Raw genomic sequence first — 22,307 nt, forward strand, 5'->3', positions numbered from 1 at the left:
AGCTCCTGTGCTGTCCAGCAGGTCACCTGAAGCATGCTGGCCAGAGTGGCGGACAAGCTGCGGTTAACCATCTGTATTTGGAGGTTTCAGCAGGTGTGTGCTTCCTTTTGTTCAAGCGGGTACGATGTTTCTGTCGGTCAGACAGATGGCGTTGCGAACGGTGTGTTCGTTTGTTTGTCCATCCACTCTATTGTTTGTGGCGCCTCTCTGCTTGACTCGTGGCATCAGTCTTAGCCAGCTGTCGTGCCTGGTTTCTAAATTAGCCCTTTTTAATTTAGTCCGGCGGGCAGCGTAATTAAGCCGCTCATTAAGAGAGGAGCAAGGATGGAGGAGTGGAGGGGAGGCAAGAGGAGAGAGGAGCAGGCTGACGCTGTGACACAGTTTAATTATGTTCTGATGTTTTACCCCGATTACAAAAGGGGTCCATTTTCTCAGGGTAGTGAGGCAGAACGAGTCCAATCTAAACCAATTGGGCATCATCCTGACTCAGTCAGGGGACGGCACGGGGGCTCCCCGGAACACAGAGAAGAACCCCGTCACTCTGCAACCACACACCTCAACATTTGATAGGATTCAAGGCAGGGTCCGTCCTGTTCTTCCTGCTGAGGATGGTTGGAGAAATATATGGCCATCTCTGGCACTGTGGCGGAGTCAAACGGGGACTTAACAACGCGAACACGGACAGCATGACCAACTGAAACGCTCCACCTCTGCTGTGACATTGATTTTGCGCGGCTTTTGGGATGTCTGGAGTGGGTGCGTGCGTGCGTGCGTGCGTGTGCGCGTGCACCCTGCGCCTGTGTCTATGCACTAAATGACGTGGGTTTTAGACATAGTCAGCCAGTGTCTCCACTGACCTCTCCTCAAGGCTGTGTGTGTGTGTGTTCAGCCTGAGGTTGGTCGTAAGAACAGTGTCTTTATTCATCCCAGATGTGTCTTTGATTTATTTATATTTGTTTTACCCTTTTTCTACTGTGGGCGGGATCTGTGTTGGACAGAATGTCCAGAAAAGAGGGAGCGAGGGGAGGAGAAAGGGAGGGAGGGGGGAGGAGAGGAGAAAGAGAGGGAAAGATAGGAGAGCTGTATTTACCTCAGCAGCTGGTTTTCAGGCTATCCTTTACAATCCACGGCCAAGAGATTCTTCTCTCTTTTCCATTTCCCTCACTCTTTACCACTTTTGCCCTCTTTCTCTCGGTCTGCTAGTCCCACCTGTTCTGCCTTTTCCTTTCTTTCTTTGTTCTCCTTCATGTGTACTCTTTACAATCCTCCTCTCAGCCTTTGCCATCATTTTCTTTTTCTTAGTTTCCTTTTGCTGTCGTGCATTCTCAAAAGATGATCTTCTCCCATTTTCCATTGTAATGTGATGACTTTAACAGTCTTACCTCTGAGAGACACAGGTGTCCTCTGCCTGCTTCCCCGATTCGCACCAGTCAGCACTAGACCAATGCACGCATAAAGACAAACCCGCACACAGAATTAAACATGCTTGTCCCTCAAAACTGTTGTCTTGTTGCAAACATACCAAGCCTTGCTATTCCTGCCCAGTGCTAACAACCATTAACCAAAGTAGTCTGTAAAAGGAGTGAATAGTCCCAATAGTTGCAATATTGTAGTGAAGTCTGGGAATATCCAATCAGGATCAAATCTTCTTTTCTCCTCAAACAGGGAGTGGAATTTCAGCTGAAGAGGTAATCAGGCATGTTCACTTGAGCATTAATAAAACTACATTTGATGTTTCTGTGTCTCTATTTTCATAGTGTAGAGGTTTGCAAAGAATGTAGCCATCACGTTTTATATAAGCATCAAGTCACATTGCTTCTTAACATTCATAGTATCGAATTTCCATTCATTCTCATTTGTGGCGCCTTCAAAGTAAAAAAAGAATATGTTCCCCAAGGATCTTTTTTTAAAGCACTTGCATTTCAGACTACTTCTTATTCATTGCATTACCCCAAATGCTTTATGTGCTTATTTATTTATTTTTGATTCACATTTCTGCTTGCAGGGAAAAGAAGGTGCTACTGTGGAAGACTGGGAGGATGCAAGTTTGCTCCTGTACAAAGTCATCGACCGCTTCGGCTTTGTGCAGTAAGGACATGTGTACACACACACACACACACACAGTTCTAATATTTAACTTCAGCAAGATTCAAATCATGCTAGTTGAACTAGACTATTTCCTTGAAGCAGGAGAAAATGGCTCTCTGTAAAGCGCAGGGTTGGGTATAAAACGCTGCCTCTGTAGCCTGGTGTTGTGTGGCTTTGTCGGGGCTGGCGTTGGGCCAGTCAGGCTCTTTAAAAGTATGTGCTCAGGCTGTTCCACTGGTTATGTATAGGATGGTACACGTGGGTTGATGCAGGCAGGAGGCTTCAGGGTTAACCACAATCACAGGGCATCTGGGAGGGAGACTGGGCCCAGGGCCAGAGTCTAACAGAGAGAAGGATCCGAAGAAAGCTGTGGTCTGCAGAGAGAAGGATGGAGAGGTTGGGGCCCCGGGCGAAGGGAAGAGAGCGGAGAGACGTCGTGCCTAACGCCACGTCTGGGTAGGACACCGACGAGCTGGCCCTCATGGAGATAGGCCTGAAGCTACACGATGTCGCAGAAAGCACAGGGTTTTCCAGGTCATATTGAGCAGGCGTGATTGATGAGACTGAGGGAGAAAAGTGACCCATTTATAGACCGACGCGGACTGCAAACTCTCTGCGCTTCCTGAATGGGTTAAAGGTCAAAGTCAAGGCCAGAGTCAAGGCAGTCCCAAGGCGAACATACAGGAAGAGGGAATGAGACCCTGGCTCAGTTTCCTCCCTGCAGTCCTCATATGTCCGATGTAATCAAAGATCTGATGAGTATTCAGTTGGTTGAAGCAATGGAGAGGAAACTGGACCTCCTCCTACAGTCATGTACAGATCAATTAATCTTACTGGAGGAAGGAATTCTACATTTTTAAATATTAATAGTGGAATCAAGCCCCCAGTAAACTTTAAATATGATTAGCCAGTTTGCTGAGAGACACAGATGTGATACTGGAGACACTAGATGTGCTCTGTTGAACTGTTAGTTTCAAAGGGTAACTGACTTGTAGCCATGGAGGCCTTGAAACTGGGACAGGACAGGAGCCAGCATGGAGGAATCTTTTAATGTGTTATTTCCTGTTTGTACGGCTGCAGATAATGTGTAATGTTCCCTCCCTTTGATGTGTGTCAGGGAAGGTTAAACAAGCTGTGGCTGCAACAGCAGTTATTTATTTAATGATTCCACTTCCTCTGGAAAGAGGTTTTACTGGCCAATATTTTTGTTGAGGACATGTCATTTTTCAGACGTCTGGTCTGTCAGTAGAGATTCAGTACCTGAAACTGGGGCTTTGTCTTGTCCGTAGAGATACAGTATCTGATATTGGGACTTTGTCTTGTCCGACTTTACTGTGTGTAAATGAGGGAGTTGAGTTAGACAGAAAGACTGTTTACTGACATCCTGCCAACCTACCAGCAAAGCTTTAGAAAAGCCTGTGGCAAACAATGTTGATAACATGCATATTTTGACTGCAAGAATGTGTCCAAAATTGAAGCAAAGCAATGCAATACTAAATCCTGTTTGCTCTCCTGCTCCCTAGTGAGAATGAGCTTCCATCCTATGACTCAGTGGAAGAGAAGGTGAGTGACCCAGAGGGAAAGTAGCTACACATCTCGCTGCTGTGGAATGACCTTGACAAGATGATAAGGGTGTCTTTCACACACACATGCGCACACAGTGATTACTGTTACTGCTATGATTAAAACCGGGACCAGAATTGATTAGTGTTGTCCTTCCCATTATTTCTCCAAATTCTAACCAATGTTTTTGTCTTCTACTATAGCATACAGTTTCTTTCATGAGGGATCATTTTAAATTAGTTTTGTCACATTATCTTTTGCCTCATCATACATCATTAAATGCATAATTAATTTCGTAAAGCAACATGTATGACAATGCTTATTTATCTAAGTTGGCAGTTCTTCCAGAGTTATGGTAATGAGGAAGTGTTAACGTGTCACTTCCTGTGTTCCCTCAGAATAAACAAATAGAAATTGAAAGGACCACAAAATGGCTGAAAATGCTGAAGAGTTGGGACAAGTACAAGAACAGTGAGAAGGTAGAATCTCTCTCTGCCTCTCTGTTTACATCTTCTATCAGTCTCTCCCTCAAAATGTCTCATACCCACATTCCTGTTATAAGATATTTCATCTCACATTGTTCTCTCATCATGCCCCACACTCACTCCTGTCCTCTGTGGAGAACAGGTGTTTGTGAGTCTCATCCTAAAAGTTGTTTAGAGACGTCCTACCGCTGTTGTAGTGGCCCTTGTTGGTGCTTGGGTTTGTGTGAACTTTATGATAGGGTTTGGACCCTGAGGCATTCTGTTGTGACATAGTTCATTTATACACTGAGTGGTTTTAGTTGGAATGGGATATTTTTTTTAAGTGTACCTTTGTCGTAATGTTTTAGCCTTTCTCTCCCTGGCACTCACCCACTCTATCTTAGTAGTTTGTTATTTCTCAGTTTCTCCTTCATTTAAAGAACTGTGTGACAAGCTACAATCAAGGACCTGTCCCTCACGCATTCTTGCTCTCGTTTTCTCCTCCATTTAGATAACTATGATTCAAGCAACAACTAAGGACTTGCGGTGGTTGTTTGTGTGGATCTATCATCTCTGTTCATCTGTATTCAGTCAGTCATTTCTATTTTCATTTTTCTAAGCTGGTTTCTAGGCTCCTTCCAACTGAGAATATGTGGAAGGAGTTGAACACTGCTGTTCACCAAAGGTCCCCATCCAACTTGACAGCATGAGCAGTTTTGCAAAAAGTGCTGTGCCCCCGATTTGTAAAACTGGTAACTTGTTCAAACAGACTGTATCTGTAAACAGACTGTGTCTGTAATTGCTGCCAAGGGTGCAGGTTCCTGCGTCCGTCAGCCAGTTTGTGGCGTCCGTCAGCCAGGTTATAAAGGCAGGTTATAGTTTCTAACTATGTAAACTTTAAAGGCTGGTGTAATCAGCAGGTCTGCCGTGGGGCAGGTTCTGGGTGCAGACTGAGATGTTGATGTGACAGTGAATCAGTGGTACATATAGAGACTGTGGACAACAGTGAGTAGGAATGAACTCAACATTAAAGCGTTAATAGAACACTATTAACACAAAATGTGCACACAGAATTTCCGAAACAGATACTCTTATTGACTTTCTTGGCGGAGTCCTAATTAAAGGACTCTGTCCAATTGTGTCTGACACACACACACACACACACACACACACACACACACACACTACCCAGAGTGAGTAGAAAACCTGCATTAAATCTCCTGCCACTCTCCTTCCTCACTCTCTCCACTCAGCTCTGTCTGCATTCTGCCTGCTTAGTAATGCAGATATATGAACACAAAGGGAGGCAGCATGTGTTAAATGTGATGGACCACTGTGTGTGTCTATGGGCTCTGAATTGTACATGGAGCTTTTTAACCACACAACCACACATCAGATTTGGAATCACCTTAAATCGTTAATACATTTACACATCCCAGTGTTCTACTTAATGCATATTGCATAATGCTTGAGGTAGACAACAAATAGGGACAGAATATGACAAAGACAGGCAAAGTACACTTTATTTAGCGAGTCCCAAAAGTCTGTGGGGAATTCTGGTCCTCACAAGCATAGTACAACTAGGATACACACATGCAAAAACACACACACCTACCTATTCTCTCACACACATCCACATACTGTATCTTTCCTCAGAATGTCACTGTCCGCTCTGAGCCCGATTCCACATGGTGATTTTACCAGCAGCTGTAGGAGAATAATTCATTGCGACGATTAACTCTGCTGTTCCAGCAGTTTCGGTTTAAACACTTAATCTTTTCCACTCGGAGTCCTGGAGATTGCTCATCTCCTCCTGCCTATGGAAGTACTTCACCCTTTACTCTCTCTGTGTCGCTATCTTCCCCTCTCTCGCTCAGACATCTTCTGTCTTTTCACTTTTGAGTCACATTTTTGACTTGAGACACATGATGCTTGATTGATGATTAATGTACGGTGTCCCCTTATTGAGACATGTAAGATTATTCATGCTATTATTCGTGATGATAATGTTTTATTGGCCAGTGGCGCACGTAGAATCTTACACATTAGGTTCTAGGGATTCAGGCTCAAAAGGGAAGCGTGGTCTTTTGGATGTCTTGCTAAGAATGTCCTCCTCCCTGATTCCATGTGCCCCTCCAGCTGATGAGGCGGATCTATAAAGGAATTCCCCTACAGCTCCGGGGAGAGGTGTGGTGTCTACTCCTCGACATTCCCAAAATAAAGGAGGAGAAGAAAGACTTCTATGAGGTATGTTATGGAAACATGAGGAGGCAGCTCACAGCAATAGAGGTTTATTGGACTAATGTCCATCCTCCCTATAAACACATTCACACTGTAGGACTACATAGATATTCACACTGGAGGACTACATAGATATTCACACTGGAGGACTACATATATATTCACACTGGAGGACTATGTAGACATTCACACTGGAGGACTATGTAGACATTCACACTGGAGGACTATGTAGACATTCACACTGGAGGACTATGTAGACATTCACACTGGAGGACTATGTAGACATTCACACTGGAGGACTATGTAGACATTCACACTGGAGGACTATGTAGACATTCACACTGGAGGACTATGTAGACATTCACACTGGAGGACTATGTAGACATTCACACTGGAGGACTATGTAGACATTCACACTGGAGGACTACGTAGACATTCACAGTGGGGGACTACGTAGACATTCACAGTGGGGGAGTACGTAGACATTCACAGTGGGGGACTACGTAGACATTCACACTGGGGGACTACGTAGACATTCACACTGGGGGACTACGTAGACATTCACACTGGGGGACTACGTAGACATTCACACTGAAGTGCTCCTGTAGTCCCCTTCCACACTGTCTAGCATGCTTCATTATAGCCCAGGCTCATAAACATTCATAGCCAAACCTAGCACTGACTTTATTTGATTTCACACCGCTTCATCTTTAGTATAGTGGAAGACGTGCGCCTGCGCGTGCGCCTGCGTGTGTGTGTGTGCGCTCAAGTCATCCGTGGAATACTAAGTCTAGAAGGCACAACTGAGCTTCATTAAAACTTAATAAAATGTTTGCTGGATTGATGAGTATACTTATTCCTATGCATTTGTCTCACTCACATTCACCCAAACACACAAATGCTCCATCACTGCATCTCTCTGTTTCCTGTGTGTAGAAGTTGAAGCTCAGCGCACGGGGTCTGTCTCCTGACATCCGTCAGATTGACCTGGACGTGAACCGAACATACCGGGACCACATCATGTTCATGCACCGCTACGATGTCAAGTCAGTTTCTTTCTGTCCATCTGACGCACAACATCTGCAAAGAGACACTGCACACTCGCACAGACTGAGACACTCAAACAGACACAAACGGAGACACTGCACACTCACACTGACTGAGACACCCAAACAGACACAAACGGAGACACTGCACACTCCCACAGACTGAGACACTCAAACAGACACAAACGGAGACACTGCACACTCACACAGACTGAGACACTCAAACAGACACAAACTGAGACACTGCACACTCACACAGACTGAGACACTCAAACAGACACAAACGGAGACACTGCACACTCGCACAGACTGAGACACTCAAACAGACACAAACGGAGACACTGCACACTCGCACAGACTGAGACACTCAAACAGACACAAACGGAGACACTGCACACTCGCACAGACTGAGACACTCAAACAGACACAAACGAAGACACTGCACACTCTCACAGACTGAGACACTCAAACAGACACAAACGGAGACACTGCACACTCACACAGACTGAGACAATCAAACAGACACAAACGGAGACACTGCACACTCCCACAGACTGAGACACACAAACAGACACAAACGGAGACACTGTACACTGACAGAGAGGGAGCATACAACGTACATGAACTGCTATGTTGTTGGAATGTGTACAGACTGCCACACAGCCAGTTTTCTGGGTAATCAAAAGTGTGTCTGGCCTGCATTATCAGTCAGCAGAATGTAACACGGCTATGGCCTCTCAGGGACTAAACGCACTGCCTCTCAGGGACTAAACGCACTGCCTCTCAGGGACTAAACGCACTGCCTCTCAGGGACTAAACGCACTGCCTCTCAGGGACTAAACGCACTGCCTCTCAGGGACTAAACGCACTGCCTCTCAGGGACTAAACGCACTGCCTCTCAGGGACTAAACGCACCGCCTCTCAGGGACTAAACGCACCGCCTCTCAGGGACTAAACGCACTGCCTCTCAGGGACTAAACGCACTGCCTCTCGGGGACTAAACGCACTGCCTCTCGGGGACTAAACGCACTGCCTCTCAGGGACTAAACGCACTGCCTCTCAGGGACTAAACGCACTGCCTCCCAGGAACTAAACGCACTGCCTCCCAGGAACTAAATGCACTGCCTCCCAGGAACTAAACGCAATGCCTCAATACTGACCATGACACAATCATTATTATACAGAAAAACTTGGACACTAGCAGCTATGTGAACCATTATTATGCCATGAGACCATAATATTACCAAATACCTCAATCACTACTATACTGTAGGACCATAACACTACCAACTATCTCAAAGATTGCCATTACTGGCAGCCCAAAATAGCAAGTAAAAATCATATTCAAATGTAGTTGTTTCGCTTAGAAACCCTACCCAATATTGAATGACAACATGATTTTTATAGCCTTTGTACTCTATTTTGGAAAGCTCCAGAGATGTAACTGTTTGTGGTCTGTGTTGTTTCAATAAAGGATGTCTAGCCATTTAAAGGTTCTGACAGTTTATTCATTTGTTTTCAGGCAGCAGGCTCTGTTCCACGTCCTAACAGCCTACTCTATATACAACACTGTGAGTCACATGGCCTTCACTGTCTACTGCTACCTTCTTTACTTTTCCCTGTCAACGGTGGTCAGCACCCTCTTCCTGTTCACCTCCCTCCCAGTTTTTCTCCCTCTTCCAGCTCCTCCTGATCTTCCCGCTTTCTCTCCATCTACCATCCTTTTGTTTTCCAAGAAAGATGTATGAGGAATAAGTCGTGTGTGTGTGTGTGTCTGTGTGTGTGTGTGTGTGTGTGTGTGTAGGATGTGGGATACTGTCAGGGCATGAGTCAGATCACTGCTCTGCTGCTCATCTATATGAATGAAGAAGATGCCTTCTGGGCCCTGGTCAAGCTACTGTCTGGACAGAGACACGCCATGCACGGTAAACACCGGAAACACTCCATGTTACTGTTATTCAGTGGGCCACGCCTAAACTGTGTCACGCAAGCCCTGTAAGGAATACCGCTCCACGCCAACACACCCGATACACACCGAGTAGGCGTGGCCGAGCCGGCTCCCGTACAGACGGTATTATCTATGATCTTCTACTCCAGACACATTCCTCACATTAACCCTGTGACGCGTACCTGTGAACGACTTGAAAGTTATCTTTGGACGTCATTTACCCAAGGCCACGCCTCGCCGAATACCCGGAGCTCACGGCGTCTCACGTCCCTTTCCGTTCAGGCCCGCACACGTCCAGAACGGCCGAAAACACTGCCACCTGTCGACGTGAATTTGAATTGACGGTCTGTGTCTCATTCTGCCCGCCCCTCCAACCCCCCCCCCAGGTTTTTTCATCCCCGGCTTTCCCAAATTGATGCGCTTCCAGGAGCACCATGACCGCATCCTGAAGAAGATGCTGCCCAAGCTGAAGTCCCACCTGGTGAGGCCCGTGTAACACACTACACTACACACACACACAGCAAAGGACTATGTATTATTTTGCTTTTAATATGAGGCCTTGGGCAATGTGGCTGTGGTTTAACTCTTGTTAAACCACAACCACTGCTGTGTTTAACTATAGCACACACACGCACACAGGCAGACAGGCATTCACCCACAAGCAGACAGACAGGCATTCACCCACAAGCAGACAGACAGGCATTCACCCACAAGCAGACAGACAGGCATCCACACTCACATGCAGACAGACAGGCATTCACCCAAAGGCAGACAGACAGGAATACATACACACAGACAGACAGGCATCCACACACACACACACACACACACACACAGGCAGACAGGCATTCACACACACACAGACACACACACAGGCATCCACACACACAGACACAGACAGACAGGCACCCACACACAGTGCTAATGGCTCATTGACCTCTAATGTTTCAGGACTCACAGGAGGTGTTCAGCAGCCTCTACACTATGAAGTGGTTCTTTCAGTGTTTTCTAGACAGGGTGAGTGTCAGAATCCCAGCCTCTTAACTCAGTGTCTCATTCCCTGCAGCTTTTAAAGTCTGGCTTTGAAGAAGGACTCATTATCCCAACATGCCCTCCTCCGCTGTTGGGCTAATGAAAGTAAATTAGCAAATAGCGGTGGTCACTTCATTAATGAAGCTGTTTTATTTGTTTCTCATCCATCCTCTCTATATACTCCCTCACCCTCTCTCGCGCACACACACTCTGTCTCTCTGGAACTCCCTCTCTCTGGAACTCCTCCTCTCCTTTCTCTCAGACTCCCTTCACACTGACACTGAGGATCTGGGACATCTATATCCTAGAAGGGGAGAGAGTTCTGACCGCTATGTCGTACACTGTCCTCAAGCTGCACAAGAGTAAGAGCATTATATTAGGACTTCTGGTTATTGTGACTATCTGGTTGTCTGAGATCCACAAGGATGTTTTAGCCAGCTCATTTTAGCCCCCCGGCCTCAGTCTAACTCAAACCGTGTGTGTTTTGGGGTGTGAAATTTAATTTTAGAATGAATAAACGGGATGGAGTCCCGGGGATGGGTGTTTTATGAAAAGTAAAAATGGATTAGACGTTTTGAGGAAATCACACAGTGAATTTGCAATGTCAGATCTGATCGGTCGCTTTGATACTGTGTGTGTGTGTGTGTGTGTGTGTGTGTGTTTGCAGAGCACCTGCTTAGGTTGTCCATGGAGGAGCTAGTGGAGTTTCTGCAGGTGACTCTGGCTAAGGACTTCTTCTTTGAGGATGATGTTGTGATTGAGCAGCTACAGAACAACATGGTGGAGCTCAGGAAGGCCAAACTGGAACTGCCCGCACCAGGTAGTCAACCATTTCTCTCATGTCTCCCACACACACACACCCACACCCACACAAATAACATTAGACCGGGTGTTTTCTAAAGTGTGAGGCGTGGCTCCCCAGGGGATCGTCAGAGACCTTCAGGGGAGGCGGTAAAGAGATTGGAAAAGTAACTGTAAAGCCCAAGCGAAGCCGTTCTCTAATAATGAGTACATATCAACAGCAGATAAATATTTAATAACCTGACATTGTCATTTCTTCTCCGTTTTTATTCAGCCTGTAACGGGTGGAGCGTACGTAACTTTCCAGATGTTGACTGTGAGATGGAGAAAGCGGTGGCTGGGTGTTGCTTATAAACAGGACTGATCGAATAATTTCGCTAAAGCATGTTATTATGTATAGCTATAAGGAGAAAGTGAACAGGTGGCAAGCAGGTGAAAATGGTGGATTAATTTATTTACACAGCACTGGTATGTAGACTTTTTAAAGGCTGGGTGTTCTGTAAAAGCACTTTGTGACAACTGCTGATGTAAAATGGGCTCTCTAAAATACATTTGATTGATTGAAACTGTATATTAAGAACACAGTGTTGAAAATAACAGTTCTCACTTTAGACAAATTTGGAAAATTAAATGGAGAAAAAGTCAGTAAATGCGCGTGAATTGGAAGGAGCCAGTGTGCAGTAGTGGATAGGATCGTGTCTAGAACCTCTTCGCCACAAGCCAGGCGATTGTTTTGCTCTTTACTGGCCTACTACAAAAATGGATTGACTTATTTTTATTTAGTTAATGATGCTGATTTCATTTTATTACATCATTGCATGCATTTACTAGTTGGTTGGGGAGGGGGGTTGTCTTTAGTGTTCTCTAAAGGGATGCCTGCTGTCTCCCACTTTGAAAACCCCTCCATTACACTATACAGTCAACACACACACACACGTACTGTAGATCAGACTGCCACATGCAAGCTCAGAGATGTCCACACCCAGCATAGGGAACTTCACAGTGTATTCAGCCTTAACCACTTGATAACATTTGATACACCCAGTTCCCCTGCTACCCGCTGTGTCCTATTAGTTCTGGTACAAATTATTGATAGACTGTGTCTGTCTAATCTGCTCTGTCTTGCTTAATCTGCCTTTTTTCCTTCTTCTCCCAATCGTTGGGCCCAGCCTACAAATGTGTGAGTGGGAGGGGGGACCACATCCCCTCCTACAGCAGTAACCGGTGGGCTTCCCTGACTGGTCTTCCCTTCTGTCATCATCTGTCCGTCCGTCCCCCCGTCAACCCCCCTCCCCCCGTTTTACGTCCGTCCGTTTGTCTGTCGCCTGTCTGTCCCAGGAGCCCTGGGGTTCCCTTTTACAAAACATTCTCACAACGCTAGCGCAACTGGAACTCGGTCAAGACCGCTGTTGTCTTTAAGCGTACTTTTGGGGTCCTGTAGGGGATGGGTTCTCTATTCATCCCACTTTCATGATTTCTGCTGGCATATGGCAAAGCTACACTGCTGTACTATAAACAGGGATTACCAATAAACAGAAATGACCATTTAAGTCTGAATCTACCATTAATAAGGTATACTTTGAGTCAATTATTTAGGTTAGGAAGAAACTTTCAGTATGTCCCTACATTAGGGCCTAATTTATTTATTTCAGTTAACTAATTTCCATAAATGAACTGCAGCTCAACTTGTTGCAGGTTATGTATTTTGGTTCACTATACAGTACTTTCACTTAATAAGATTTCAGTTAAGAAGAAACGGTACTTTGAGTCAGTACTTTCAGTTATTAAGCTACTTGGAGTGAATATTTTCTTCTAATGAGGTACTTTGAGTCAGTAATTTCAGTTAATAAGAGAGTACTTTCATCTTACCTAAAAATATGTCTGGTCACCAATTGACATCTCTTACCATATGTGGGAGGATTTCTATGCTACATAATGGCTAAACCTCAAAATTAACTGTAGCATCCTTTCTTCCTGGTGCTGTACACCGAGACACAGTGACAGGGCTATTTTCTCTTCCTGGTGACAGCATAATAAGCAGCACCCACCACTGGAGGCTTTTATTCAACTGTAGTAAGTGGAGCTTCCATCTTCAACCAATCTGCTGCCAGTAAACCAGCCGCATGTCATGTCGTGATTTAGAAATTGGCATTCAGGAGCCAAAACACTTCAAACATTGACAGCTAAATTGCTGGATGAGGTTTTCAGTTTGAGCCTAAACAGACGTTTGAATAGGTTAATGTCCGTGTTAACGTTTTATCTTGGGGTAGACACTGCATTCTAACTCGGCAACACTAAAGCACGTATGTCAAGGAATCCATGTATTTCCTGGTTGGAATCCTAAATACTCTTGTCCTTCTCTGCTGGATCCCCAATAAGAGGGCTGAGGTGGATGCTGTGATGAACAGGCCAAGTGTCTCCATTTTGTTTGCACATGGGCAGAAGGATGGAGAGAGAGGATGTATTACTGGAACATCACTATGAGGTTTTTTTAGTTAAAGGCAGCCGATGAAGGCGCGTCCAGTTTCAAGCTCACAACACTTCCTGGTCCAGTCACGTCACTTGCTCTTCTCCAGCTTGTAGTTCCTGGTTTCTATGGCGATTGTGGACACCCTGTTCCTTCCAGACCCCAACACATTCAGCGTCACACCTTCACTGTTTGTTTCTCTGTATCTGTGTGTCGCCTGTACACCACATTTTACTTTCTTGACACAGGGTCGATAAGGCAATATAAGAATATATCATGATATACTCATTGAGTTATAGAGTTTAGACCGCATAGAGTGGATTTAATAATGATTTGTGACCTCATGTTCCCTACTTCACCTCTAACAAGTGTTTATAAAGTCTTTAAGGACAGTCCATTAGCCAAGAACAATCTCAGTCTGACCTTCTGATGCCGGGGTCTACTGCTGCAGCTAAGCACAGTTTAATGAAACCGAGCGGAACCGAGCGTCATTTCAGAGTCTACACCTTTTGAATTGGCATTTCCTAATTGGACGCCTCTGGCCCACACTCTGAGAATGGATGATAATAAATTTCAGATGTTGTATTTTTTTCTGTCTGTGGTGAATGTAATTCTCTCTTTACTTTCAACCCCCCGTCGGCAGTAATGTTGCATGAATCCATATTGCCCTTGTTGAATATTCATGGTTTAAACCTGGCTTTGTCGTTGGTGTCGTCGCGCCAGGTGCTCTAACCAGCCCTCCGTCTGTTCTGTCGGTGTAGGTAAAGACGACGAGAAACCCAAGAAACCTCTTGGGCAGCTTCCCCCCGAGGCGGCTGCGGCGTTCCACCACAACCATGTGGCGAATGGGCAGAGCCACTCCCAGCCGGCTGAGCCCCCGCCCCCGAAGGCACCCAGCTCCTCCCCCGAGCGCAAGCGGGACAACCGGCCCCCTAGCCGGGCACGCAGGGACTCGCTGGAGAAGTTCGCTGAGAAAAGGGAGGAGAAAAAAAGGGAGAAGAGGGAGGCCAGGTCGCGGGGGTCTGGAGAGATCCCCGTGTCCCTCGACCCCCTCTACAAACAGCCCCAGGTCCCAAATCTGGCCACCCCGGAGAGCGGGTCCACCCCCACGCCGATACCGTCCCCGGTGCCCACGCCCTCGCCACGCTTCAACCCTCCCGCAGCGGCGGTGGACAGAGGGAAGCCCCAGGGCAACCACCACACCAACGTCGGCCTCAACAGCTCCCGCCGAGACGTGGCCCCGCGTTGGGTCAAGCCCTCCGAGACCAAGCTGGAGGCGGTCAAGGCGGCCGCGGCTCGGGAGGTCCAGCTGAACTGCTCCCCGGCCCCCTCCAGCCCCGACGACGTCAAGCTGCTCCACCGCCGGCCACGCTCCAGGGGCTTCACCGCAGGCTCCAACCGTGGCTCCAACGCCTCCCAGTATGACAACGTGCCCGGGGAGCAGGACTTGGCGGAGGCCCCGGAGCCGGAGCGGCCGCACTCGCAGGTGAGGCCCAGCGAGGTTCCCCCCGGCCTGACAGGGGGAACGGTCTCTGTGGGGCCGGCAGCCAGACCGGCCAAACACCACACCCCCGGGTCCCTCAACAGCCCGGCGGCGGCGGGTAGGCCCTACGTCCACCCCAACGCACAGAGCCAGTACCAGTACCACACACCGCCCCAGCAGTACTCACCCGGCCAGCCCTCTGCGGCGCCGCTCCACTATCCCCCCTACAACATGAGCCTGGAACAGAGGGGACTGGGGGACGACCGGAAATACCCCCCCCTGTCCTCCAGAGGGGCTCCATCCATGGGCCTGGTGTATGGGGAGCGGGCGTACGCTACCACACAGCGGCCCAGCCTGTCCCCAGACAAGGGCCTCATGAACAACACCTACGCCACCTACCGCAGGCAGCCTTTCAGCCCGGCCCAGCCCACCCGGACCACTGAAGCCCCCATGCAACTCCCCGCCATGCAGCAGATCAACAGCCCTGCCGCTAACTCCTCTGCGTACCTCCGCCAGCCCACCCGGCTCACCTCCCCTGTGGCCGCCCATTCCGGGTACCCTCCCGTTGACTACAATAGGTACGAGGGGTCCAGGAGAGGGGAGCAGACCCTGCCCTACTTCCCTGAGGGGCCAGGCCGGGTAGGAGCAGTGGAGGTGCAGCCGTGGGGGCAGCAGGAGGGTGGTGACGCGGCCCGTTCCCCCGGCGGTTTGCCCCGCTCCCCCAGCTTCCAGAGGGCCCAGATGTCCCCCGTTCAGGAGTTCACCTTCCCGACCGGCCCTGATGGCCTTGTTCACTACAGGACACCGTTTCAGGGGCAGCATCCAACCATAAGGCAGCAGCTCCCCCCTCTGTTTGGAGGACCACACTACAGGCATGCACCAGAGGCTTTTGCCATGCAGGAGTCTATGTTGCTTTGAGAGGAGAGGCAAGTGTTCCCAAGACACTTGAGATGTTAGTCACTGACACTGGCAGGAGAAGAAAACGGCCGGGTTGTTGGCGTGTTGGAAGGAGTTTGTTTGTTTTATTTGTGCTTTTTGTGTGATGTCCCGACCTTAACACCCATTCAGCATCATGAACGCTGCAGGACACCACATCTTCTGACCTTTTTACTGACCCCCCCTTAAAAACCCAATGAAGAGTTATTTTATTTTTTGAATGTTAATTAACGACAGGCGTTTAAAAAGTATGTATAAATATGTATTTCTCTCTTTCAGAGCTTAAATGTACAGCAAAAGATTTTTGGTAACATACAGAGTTATTTAAAAACTATCCATAAATAGGAGAATTTTCTCCTGGCGAGACAAACTCAGTGATATTTTTTTTTTCTGTTCCATCTTTATTTTTTTTTTTATCAATTCGTTCCCAAGATATCTACTTTAGAGTTCCATTAACGCTACGATTGTGAATATCTTTTGTTCAGAGATTAAATGAAATAATAGAATTACACAGAAGTGTCAAATACAGCAGCTATTTGAATCACCACCACTGTATAACGAGTTGCTCACTTTTGCAACGACTAATTTCAAATAATCACCGTACATTTTTGTAACCCAAATGCTGTGTGTACTGTATGTTTGGGTATTGAGGCCAGTGTAAACCCCATATCAAGACTACATTTTGTTCTCCCCATTTTCTCCCCCTAAAGTACTGAATAACTTCCCTCTAATGACTTGATTATTAATGGTAAAATATGGTTTAATATTAATAGTACAGTATTTTTATGTTACCAAAAGTGATTGTCAACTGCAACTAGTTTATATAGAGGGGAATGTATACCAGTATTGAAGTACTGTACTTACAGCAATATGCTCCAATCACAAGCTCATATTTCTATCAAGTCATATTACAGTCTTATATTTTGCACCAGACAACTTCACTACTGTTCAGTTACCAGCACTTCCACAATTATATAAAATAATTTCTTGCACACATGAATACTTACTGATGAATACATACATATTTCTTGTATGAAATTCATACCTTTCAATACTTATTCAAACACCTACTTCTTTGCTGGTTTCTAATACTCTATGTACTTGTTTGACACAACACGTTCATTCTCCAACCGTATACTGATACTGTTTTATTTGAACATGCATTCTTTAAGAAGTCATTAATTTTTTTGTTAAATAACTAATTGTTAAACGGTTTATCAGATAATTCTTCAGAGATTTTGCTTTAATTAAACAACTTGGGGTGAAAATCTCTGTTCATGTGTATGTATAATCTTGTGAGTATGGATTCTTTTTTTAAATGTCAGTAGGATTGTTATTGTTATTGCTATTCCATTCATATATCAGTGAAGTCTCTTCACACACATTCTTCGGAATGATCCACAAAGCTCTAGGTTTAGTGTCCTTGAGAAGGGAATAACAAGTGCCAACTCATCAGCTCATTTTAGGAAACTCAACCCTGTAATGAAGAGAAACTTTTCAAAGATAATTGCGTTCTCCTCCAAACCTATGCACCTTTCAGCTAATCTGGCTGCACAAAATGTAGCAGTTTATTACGGTTTTACTGTATTCACCAGGAGAGTAAAATTTGTCTATTTGCACCACTAGTTGTGTTATGTCAGCCAAACTAGGAATACAGTCATTGCGATGAGCTAACGTTAAATATTTATATTGTCAGAACCTTTGCTTTGATGTACAATAGTGCCCTCATGTGATAGGAAAGTGCAAATGCATAGAGTAATGTAATGGTATTATACAAAATCAGCAGTGTCTCAAAAACTTGTTCTCCCCACTGTACATATTTATCAGCTGATTGGCTTAAATTCTGAACTAAATTTATTACTTTTGATTATACACATTAAACATTTACATTCTGTCTCAGACCAAGCACTTTTTTCAACAAGAAGTGCCCAATTTGTTCTAGAAACCCCACATCAAGTGAGTCTACCTTTTCACCTACTGTCAGTTCCTTCCTGAGGGCACTGAAGAAGACAGCCATACATGATCCATCCCCATCATATAATAACAATTAGCAGGGAATTAACTTCAAAATGTCCCCCTCAAGCGTGTGTGTTCTGTGGTGGTTTCAGGTCCAGTTGAGGGCAGGTTCACCACTTCACACCATCTATTCCGGGGGCTGCAGGCCCCTCACATGGCCCTGTAGGCCAGTCTAGCAGACGTCACTCATGGGCCTTCTCGGCTTTGTTTGTCCAAACAGGTTTCCGTTTCTCTATGAAGGCCCGTACTCCCTCCTGTCCGTCTCTGAGAGCCAGGTTATCCACCATGACACGAGAGGCTGTGGCGTAGGCTGCGTCCCTCCCCTGGGCCATCTGCCTGGGATTGTAATTAAATTATCAAGTTATATACACACACAACTACACATGGTATGTAGTAGTTATCTAAGAGAAAATCATGTATTTTTGCATTCAGTCAAATCAGTGCATATCACTCAAACGACAAAAATAATTCAAATGTAACTGAATGTGACGGGTGGAAAATGGCTCAAGTTCTACCACACTGCTGTGCCGACACAAACCATGTTTTGCACTCTGGTATAGACACAATAATAAACGCACAACAAGCCTGACTGCTCCAGTTGTTGTAAAGCTTCTGCGGATTGAGCCATACCTGTGGAAGGTTGCCTTGCCAAGGGCAACGACTGGCCTGCTGGCCTGACAGACACGCCGTGCGATGGCTAATGTCTCCTCCTCTAGACGTTCTTCTGGAACAACCCTGCTGACCAGCCCGTGCAGCAAAGCTTCCTGGGCTGATATTGGGTTTCCTGTGAACAGCATCTCCATGGCTACCTGTAAAATGACAAAAAATATCAGTGTCACAGTGCCTGTGCGTACAGGTTTTACTAACCTTGTGGGGCCCAAAAATCCCTGCAAGGATAGTAAAACATGAAGAATTTGACCCCGAGTGGATTCTTTTTTGGGATAGGTTTAGGGTCAAACTTATCTTGGGGTTATGGTTAGATTTACTGTTAAGGGGGTTAAGGAAAATAGGACTATGAATGGCAATGTTTTAGGGTTAAGATAACTGTGTACATGTACCTTCTTGGGGACAGCTCTTCCTAAAGCGACGGCTGGCGTAGAGCAGAAGAGACCAATGTTGACCCCTGGCGTGGCAAAGCTGGACTTGTCCGTCACTACGGCGATATCACAGCTGGCGACGAGCTGGCATCCAGCTGCTGTGGCAACCCCATTCACCATGGCAATCACAGGCACGGGAATGTCTTGAATCAGGGTCATAACCGTCAACACCCAAAATGAGTGTGGTTATGCATGTGAGTGAGTGAGTGAGTGAGTGAGTGAGTGTGTGTGTGTGTGTGTGTGTTACACACCTGGGAGCAGGCCTGAAACACCTTAGTGTGGTAATCTCTGCCCTGTGCTGATGTCAGCTCCTTCAGGTCATGCCCAGAGGAGAACACAGGTCCTTTAGCTGTAACACATGCAAACCAGGTGAGTTGATGGAGGGGGGGGGGGCACCTAAACATGGGTGAGTGCTCTGATGAAAGCTTACCAGATATGATTATGACTCTGAGGTCATCACTGTTGTCAGCCAGAATGTCATCTTTCAGGGAGTCCAACATGGACAGGGACAGGGCATTTCTCTTCTTAGGGTTGTTCAGGACAATACTCCTGCAGATGAAAAAGGTCATCACATATTTTGTGTGATTTATAAGATCTGTTGCTAGATAGATATGGGTAATGCCAAAATAGAGTAAAAATAAATATAGTCTCAATAGGGTTTGGGACCAACACGACTCAGCAGAACAGCCTTGGCTTAGATTTTATAATTGTTATTGTAAAGACTGATTGGACGTGACTGGTTAATTCGGTGAGAGCAAGAAGTTATAACTGTATTGAAGACACATGTTTTATCGATTACAACTTTTATCAATTTCGCCGCATTCCCTCTAGCTCAGAAGCCTGGCCACAATGGATTTGAAGACCAGAAGAGTCAGGTGATGCTATACATACGGTGGGCTATTTGGCTCAGTTACAACTTTGGTCGAATTGGAGAATGAAGTAGGCCTAAACCTATTAGCAAATGCACGTTAGTTGCTGGTGGCGTTTTTAATTAATTTCACGATTAACGGTTGTATGGAGTCCTATGGCCAAAGTCACATCAGCCGAATTGTGTAACTAAGACTCCTACATCAGTCTAGCTAGCTTGCTGACAACTTTGATAGCGATCTACCTTATTCCATTGATTTGCTGTCTGAGAGTCAGATGCTCCTTCGGATTTTGCGTGCAAAGAGACCTTGCTGTCAACCTGATGAGTTGAACAATATCTGCAGCTCGGTAAAATAAATGTCGTGACATGTTTTGTTGTTTACTTAATATGTTAGTCACATCCGAGTCATAGGTTTAAATCTATAAACAGTGACTCACATTTTTGTAACTCGCCCTCTACTGTTGGGGAGTGTAAAACTCTGATCCAAAGTGATTTACAGAACTTTTTTGTTAGTAAACAGTAATTACGTATTTTGTGGGCGGGGCCTCACTAGTGGACCAAATTGACATTGTCAGATCTCTTTACAACAACCTAGGAATATGGATCATCCGGACGCCTTCTCCAATTATTTTGTAGAGTAAATGTCATATCACAGATATATTACCGTATATGCCATTCATTATTAAATGCTTGCAGAAATACTGAGCCATGTTAGCTACATTTTCTAAGTATGAGCAATTTCGTTCATTTGCATACTAATTTCGCTTGTGCGCTAGCTAATGGCTAACGTTGGTCAATGGTGTTTACCATTATGAAATAGCCTACTGAGAATGACAGCCTTGTGGTTGCTGCTGTAACTTATTTATCGTCATTATTATAACTACATCATTAATTTTGCCTGGCTTGCGACCATATACTAAACTTCTGCATTTAGCTTTAAACGGTGGCTTCGACAACGGTATTGTATAAAAATGATACTTTTTTGCATTCTGACATCCAACGGCAAAACTTTCAACGGTTCCAACGGTTAATTTTCTTTTTAGCTTGTGGATTCGGGGATTAGAACCAGGCTCTTGACCACTTATCTGACGCCCATATACCAAAATAGTATCATGCTGTATAGTTACACTGTTTTAATTTGATTCCCAACTCGTGATTATAGGACTTTCTACATGAGGTCGATGGTCACCTAACCAGTAGATTCCGATGGCCTCATTTGTCCCTTGTGAAAAAGATGCTGGTTCTGTAGGTACGAAGTGAAATCATTAGTTAGAAGTGATAGCTAAATGTACAATTGTGTGTCCTATACATGAATTAGGCCTACAGACATTCTGGTATTTTAGCCACTGGTCAAGGCATTCCTGGTCTGTTGCCAGAATTATCCAAAATGCTCGGGCCGTCATTTTCTAAATGTTAGGTCTATGAACATGATATCTTATGTTCCTAAGGTTAGGAAAGTTCTGGGTTACTAGTGACGTCCAAGATCTGCGATAGCAACTCATCCAGGGGTAAGGTGTGCTCTGCGCTTGCCTACTTACTAGTCATTATGGTAATCCTATGACCTGAATAAATTGGCTGTCTGAAGTCGCGTTCACAACAAATCCGAATTTGAGAAAATGAAATCAAACCAAGACTTAACACGGCAATTATATTACTTAGTCGTAAGGCAAAGTGAAATAGGTTCCATCATACAGTACAGCAGATTAACCGAGGCAGGTCACTCGAAGATAAACATTTTGTATTCCGGTTGCGCGACAGTTCGGAGTCACAGAAAGCAACAACGTCCGGACCCACTCTCGACGTGAATGAGACAATTAATGGTCCATTGTTAATGTTACACAAAACACACATGAAAAAGCTGAGAATCAAACTGATTTAATAAGTTGTTGATATTGACGAACAAATTCAACCCAGAAGGATTAAGTAGAGTCCATAGAGATTATACACATGCATTTGTTGCCGAGAAACGTGGCCGAGCGTTAATGAGTGTTGGTGTAATTGACTTCTGTCAGGCCGTTTTGTAATTAACTTCTGTCAAGACGTTTAAATAGCTACTGTAGTTTCGGCCGAAGCTATATTCACTCATTAATTACTGGAAAACAATGCATTAATTGAATTAAGTCTTCGTATAATTTATTAATATAGCTACGTTGTTGACCTAATAATGTTTAATATTACACTATAAAAATTCTCAGTAAGTGCAGAACTTCCGGTTCACAATCTGTTTATAATAGTAGCCTGGGAAATGTGATTTAAA

At 45.4% G+C, this 22,307-nt stretch overlaps 2 protein-coding genes across 8 annotated transcripts in view; one reads left to right on the forward strand and one right to left on the reverse strand.

Moving 5' to 3' along the window:
• usp6nl (USP6 N-terminal like) overlaps positions 1–17,341 on the forward strand; it is a 47,426-nt gene extending 30,085 nt beyond the window's left edge. For 6 of the 7 annotated variants that reach the window (XM_029116941.2, XM_029116942.2, XM_034290032.1 and 3 more), the window contains 12 exons: positions 2,006–2,088; positions 3,612–3,651; positions 4,050–4,130; positions 6,255–6,362; positions 7,293–7,402; positions 8,925–8,973; positions 9,207–9,327; positions 9,737–9,831; positions 10,302–10,367; positions 10,645–10,744; positions 11,050–11,202; positions 14,412–17,341. In XM_029116941.2, coding sequence (XP_028972774.2) covers positions 2,006–2,088; positions 3,612–3,651; positions 4,050–4,130; positions 6,255–6,362; positions 7,293–7,402; positions 8,925–8,973; positions 9,207–9,327; positions 9,737–9,831; positions 10,302–10,367; positions 10,645–10,744; positions 11,050–11,202; positions 14,412–16,051 — 2,646 coding nt within the window. In that variant the 3' untranslated portion in view covers positions 16,052–17,341. Of the gene's footprint in view, positions 1–1,665; positions 1,689–2,005; positions 2,089–3,611; positions 3,652–4,049; positions 4,131–6,254; positions 6,363–7,292; positions 7,403–8,924; positions 8,974–9,206; positions 9,328–9,736; positions 9,832–10,301; positions 10,368–10,644; positions 10,745–11,049; positions 11,203–14,411 lie in introns of all 7 variants that reach the window. The other variant, XM_029116943.2, reaches the window with a different exon arrangement.
• A 401-nt stretch (positions 17,342–17,742) lies between these two features.
• On the reverse strand, positions 17,743–20,483 carry echdc3 (enoyl CoA hydratase domain containing 3). The gene is made up of 6 exons (XM_034290033.1): positions 20,294–20,483; positions 19,613–19,731; positions 19,435–19,531; positions 19,144–19,345; positions 18,716–18,894; positions 17,743–18,421 (listed from the first exon to the last, which is right to left on the reverse strand). The coding sequence occupies exons 1-6, from the start codon at positions 20,416–20,418 to the stop codon at positions 18,268–18,270; spliced, it is 876 nt and encodes a 291-aa protein (XP_034145924.1). The 5' UTR covers positions 20,419–20,483; the 3' UTR covers positions 17,743–18,267.
• Between the last annotated feature and the right edge of the window lie 1,824 nt (positions 20,484–22,307).

Source organism: Esox lucius, chromosome 23, assembly GCF_011004845.1.
Source record: "Esox lucius isolate fEsoLuc1 chromosome 23, fEsoLuc1.pri, whole genome shotgun sequence".
Lineage (NCBI taxonomy): Eukaryota > Metazoa > Chordata > Actinopteri > Esociformes > Esocidae > Esox > Esox lucius.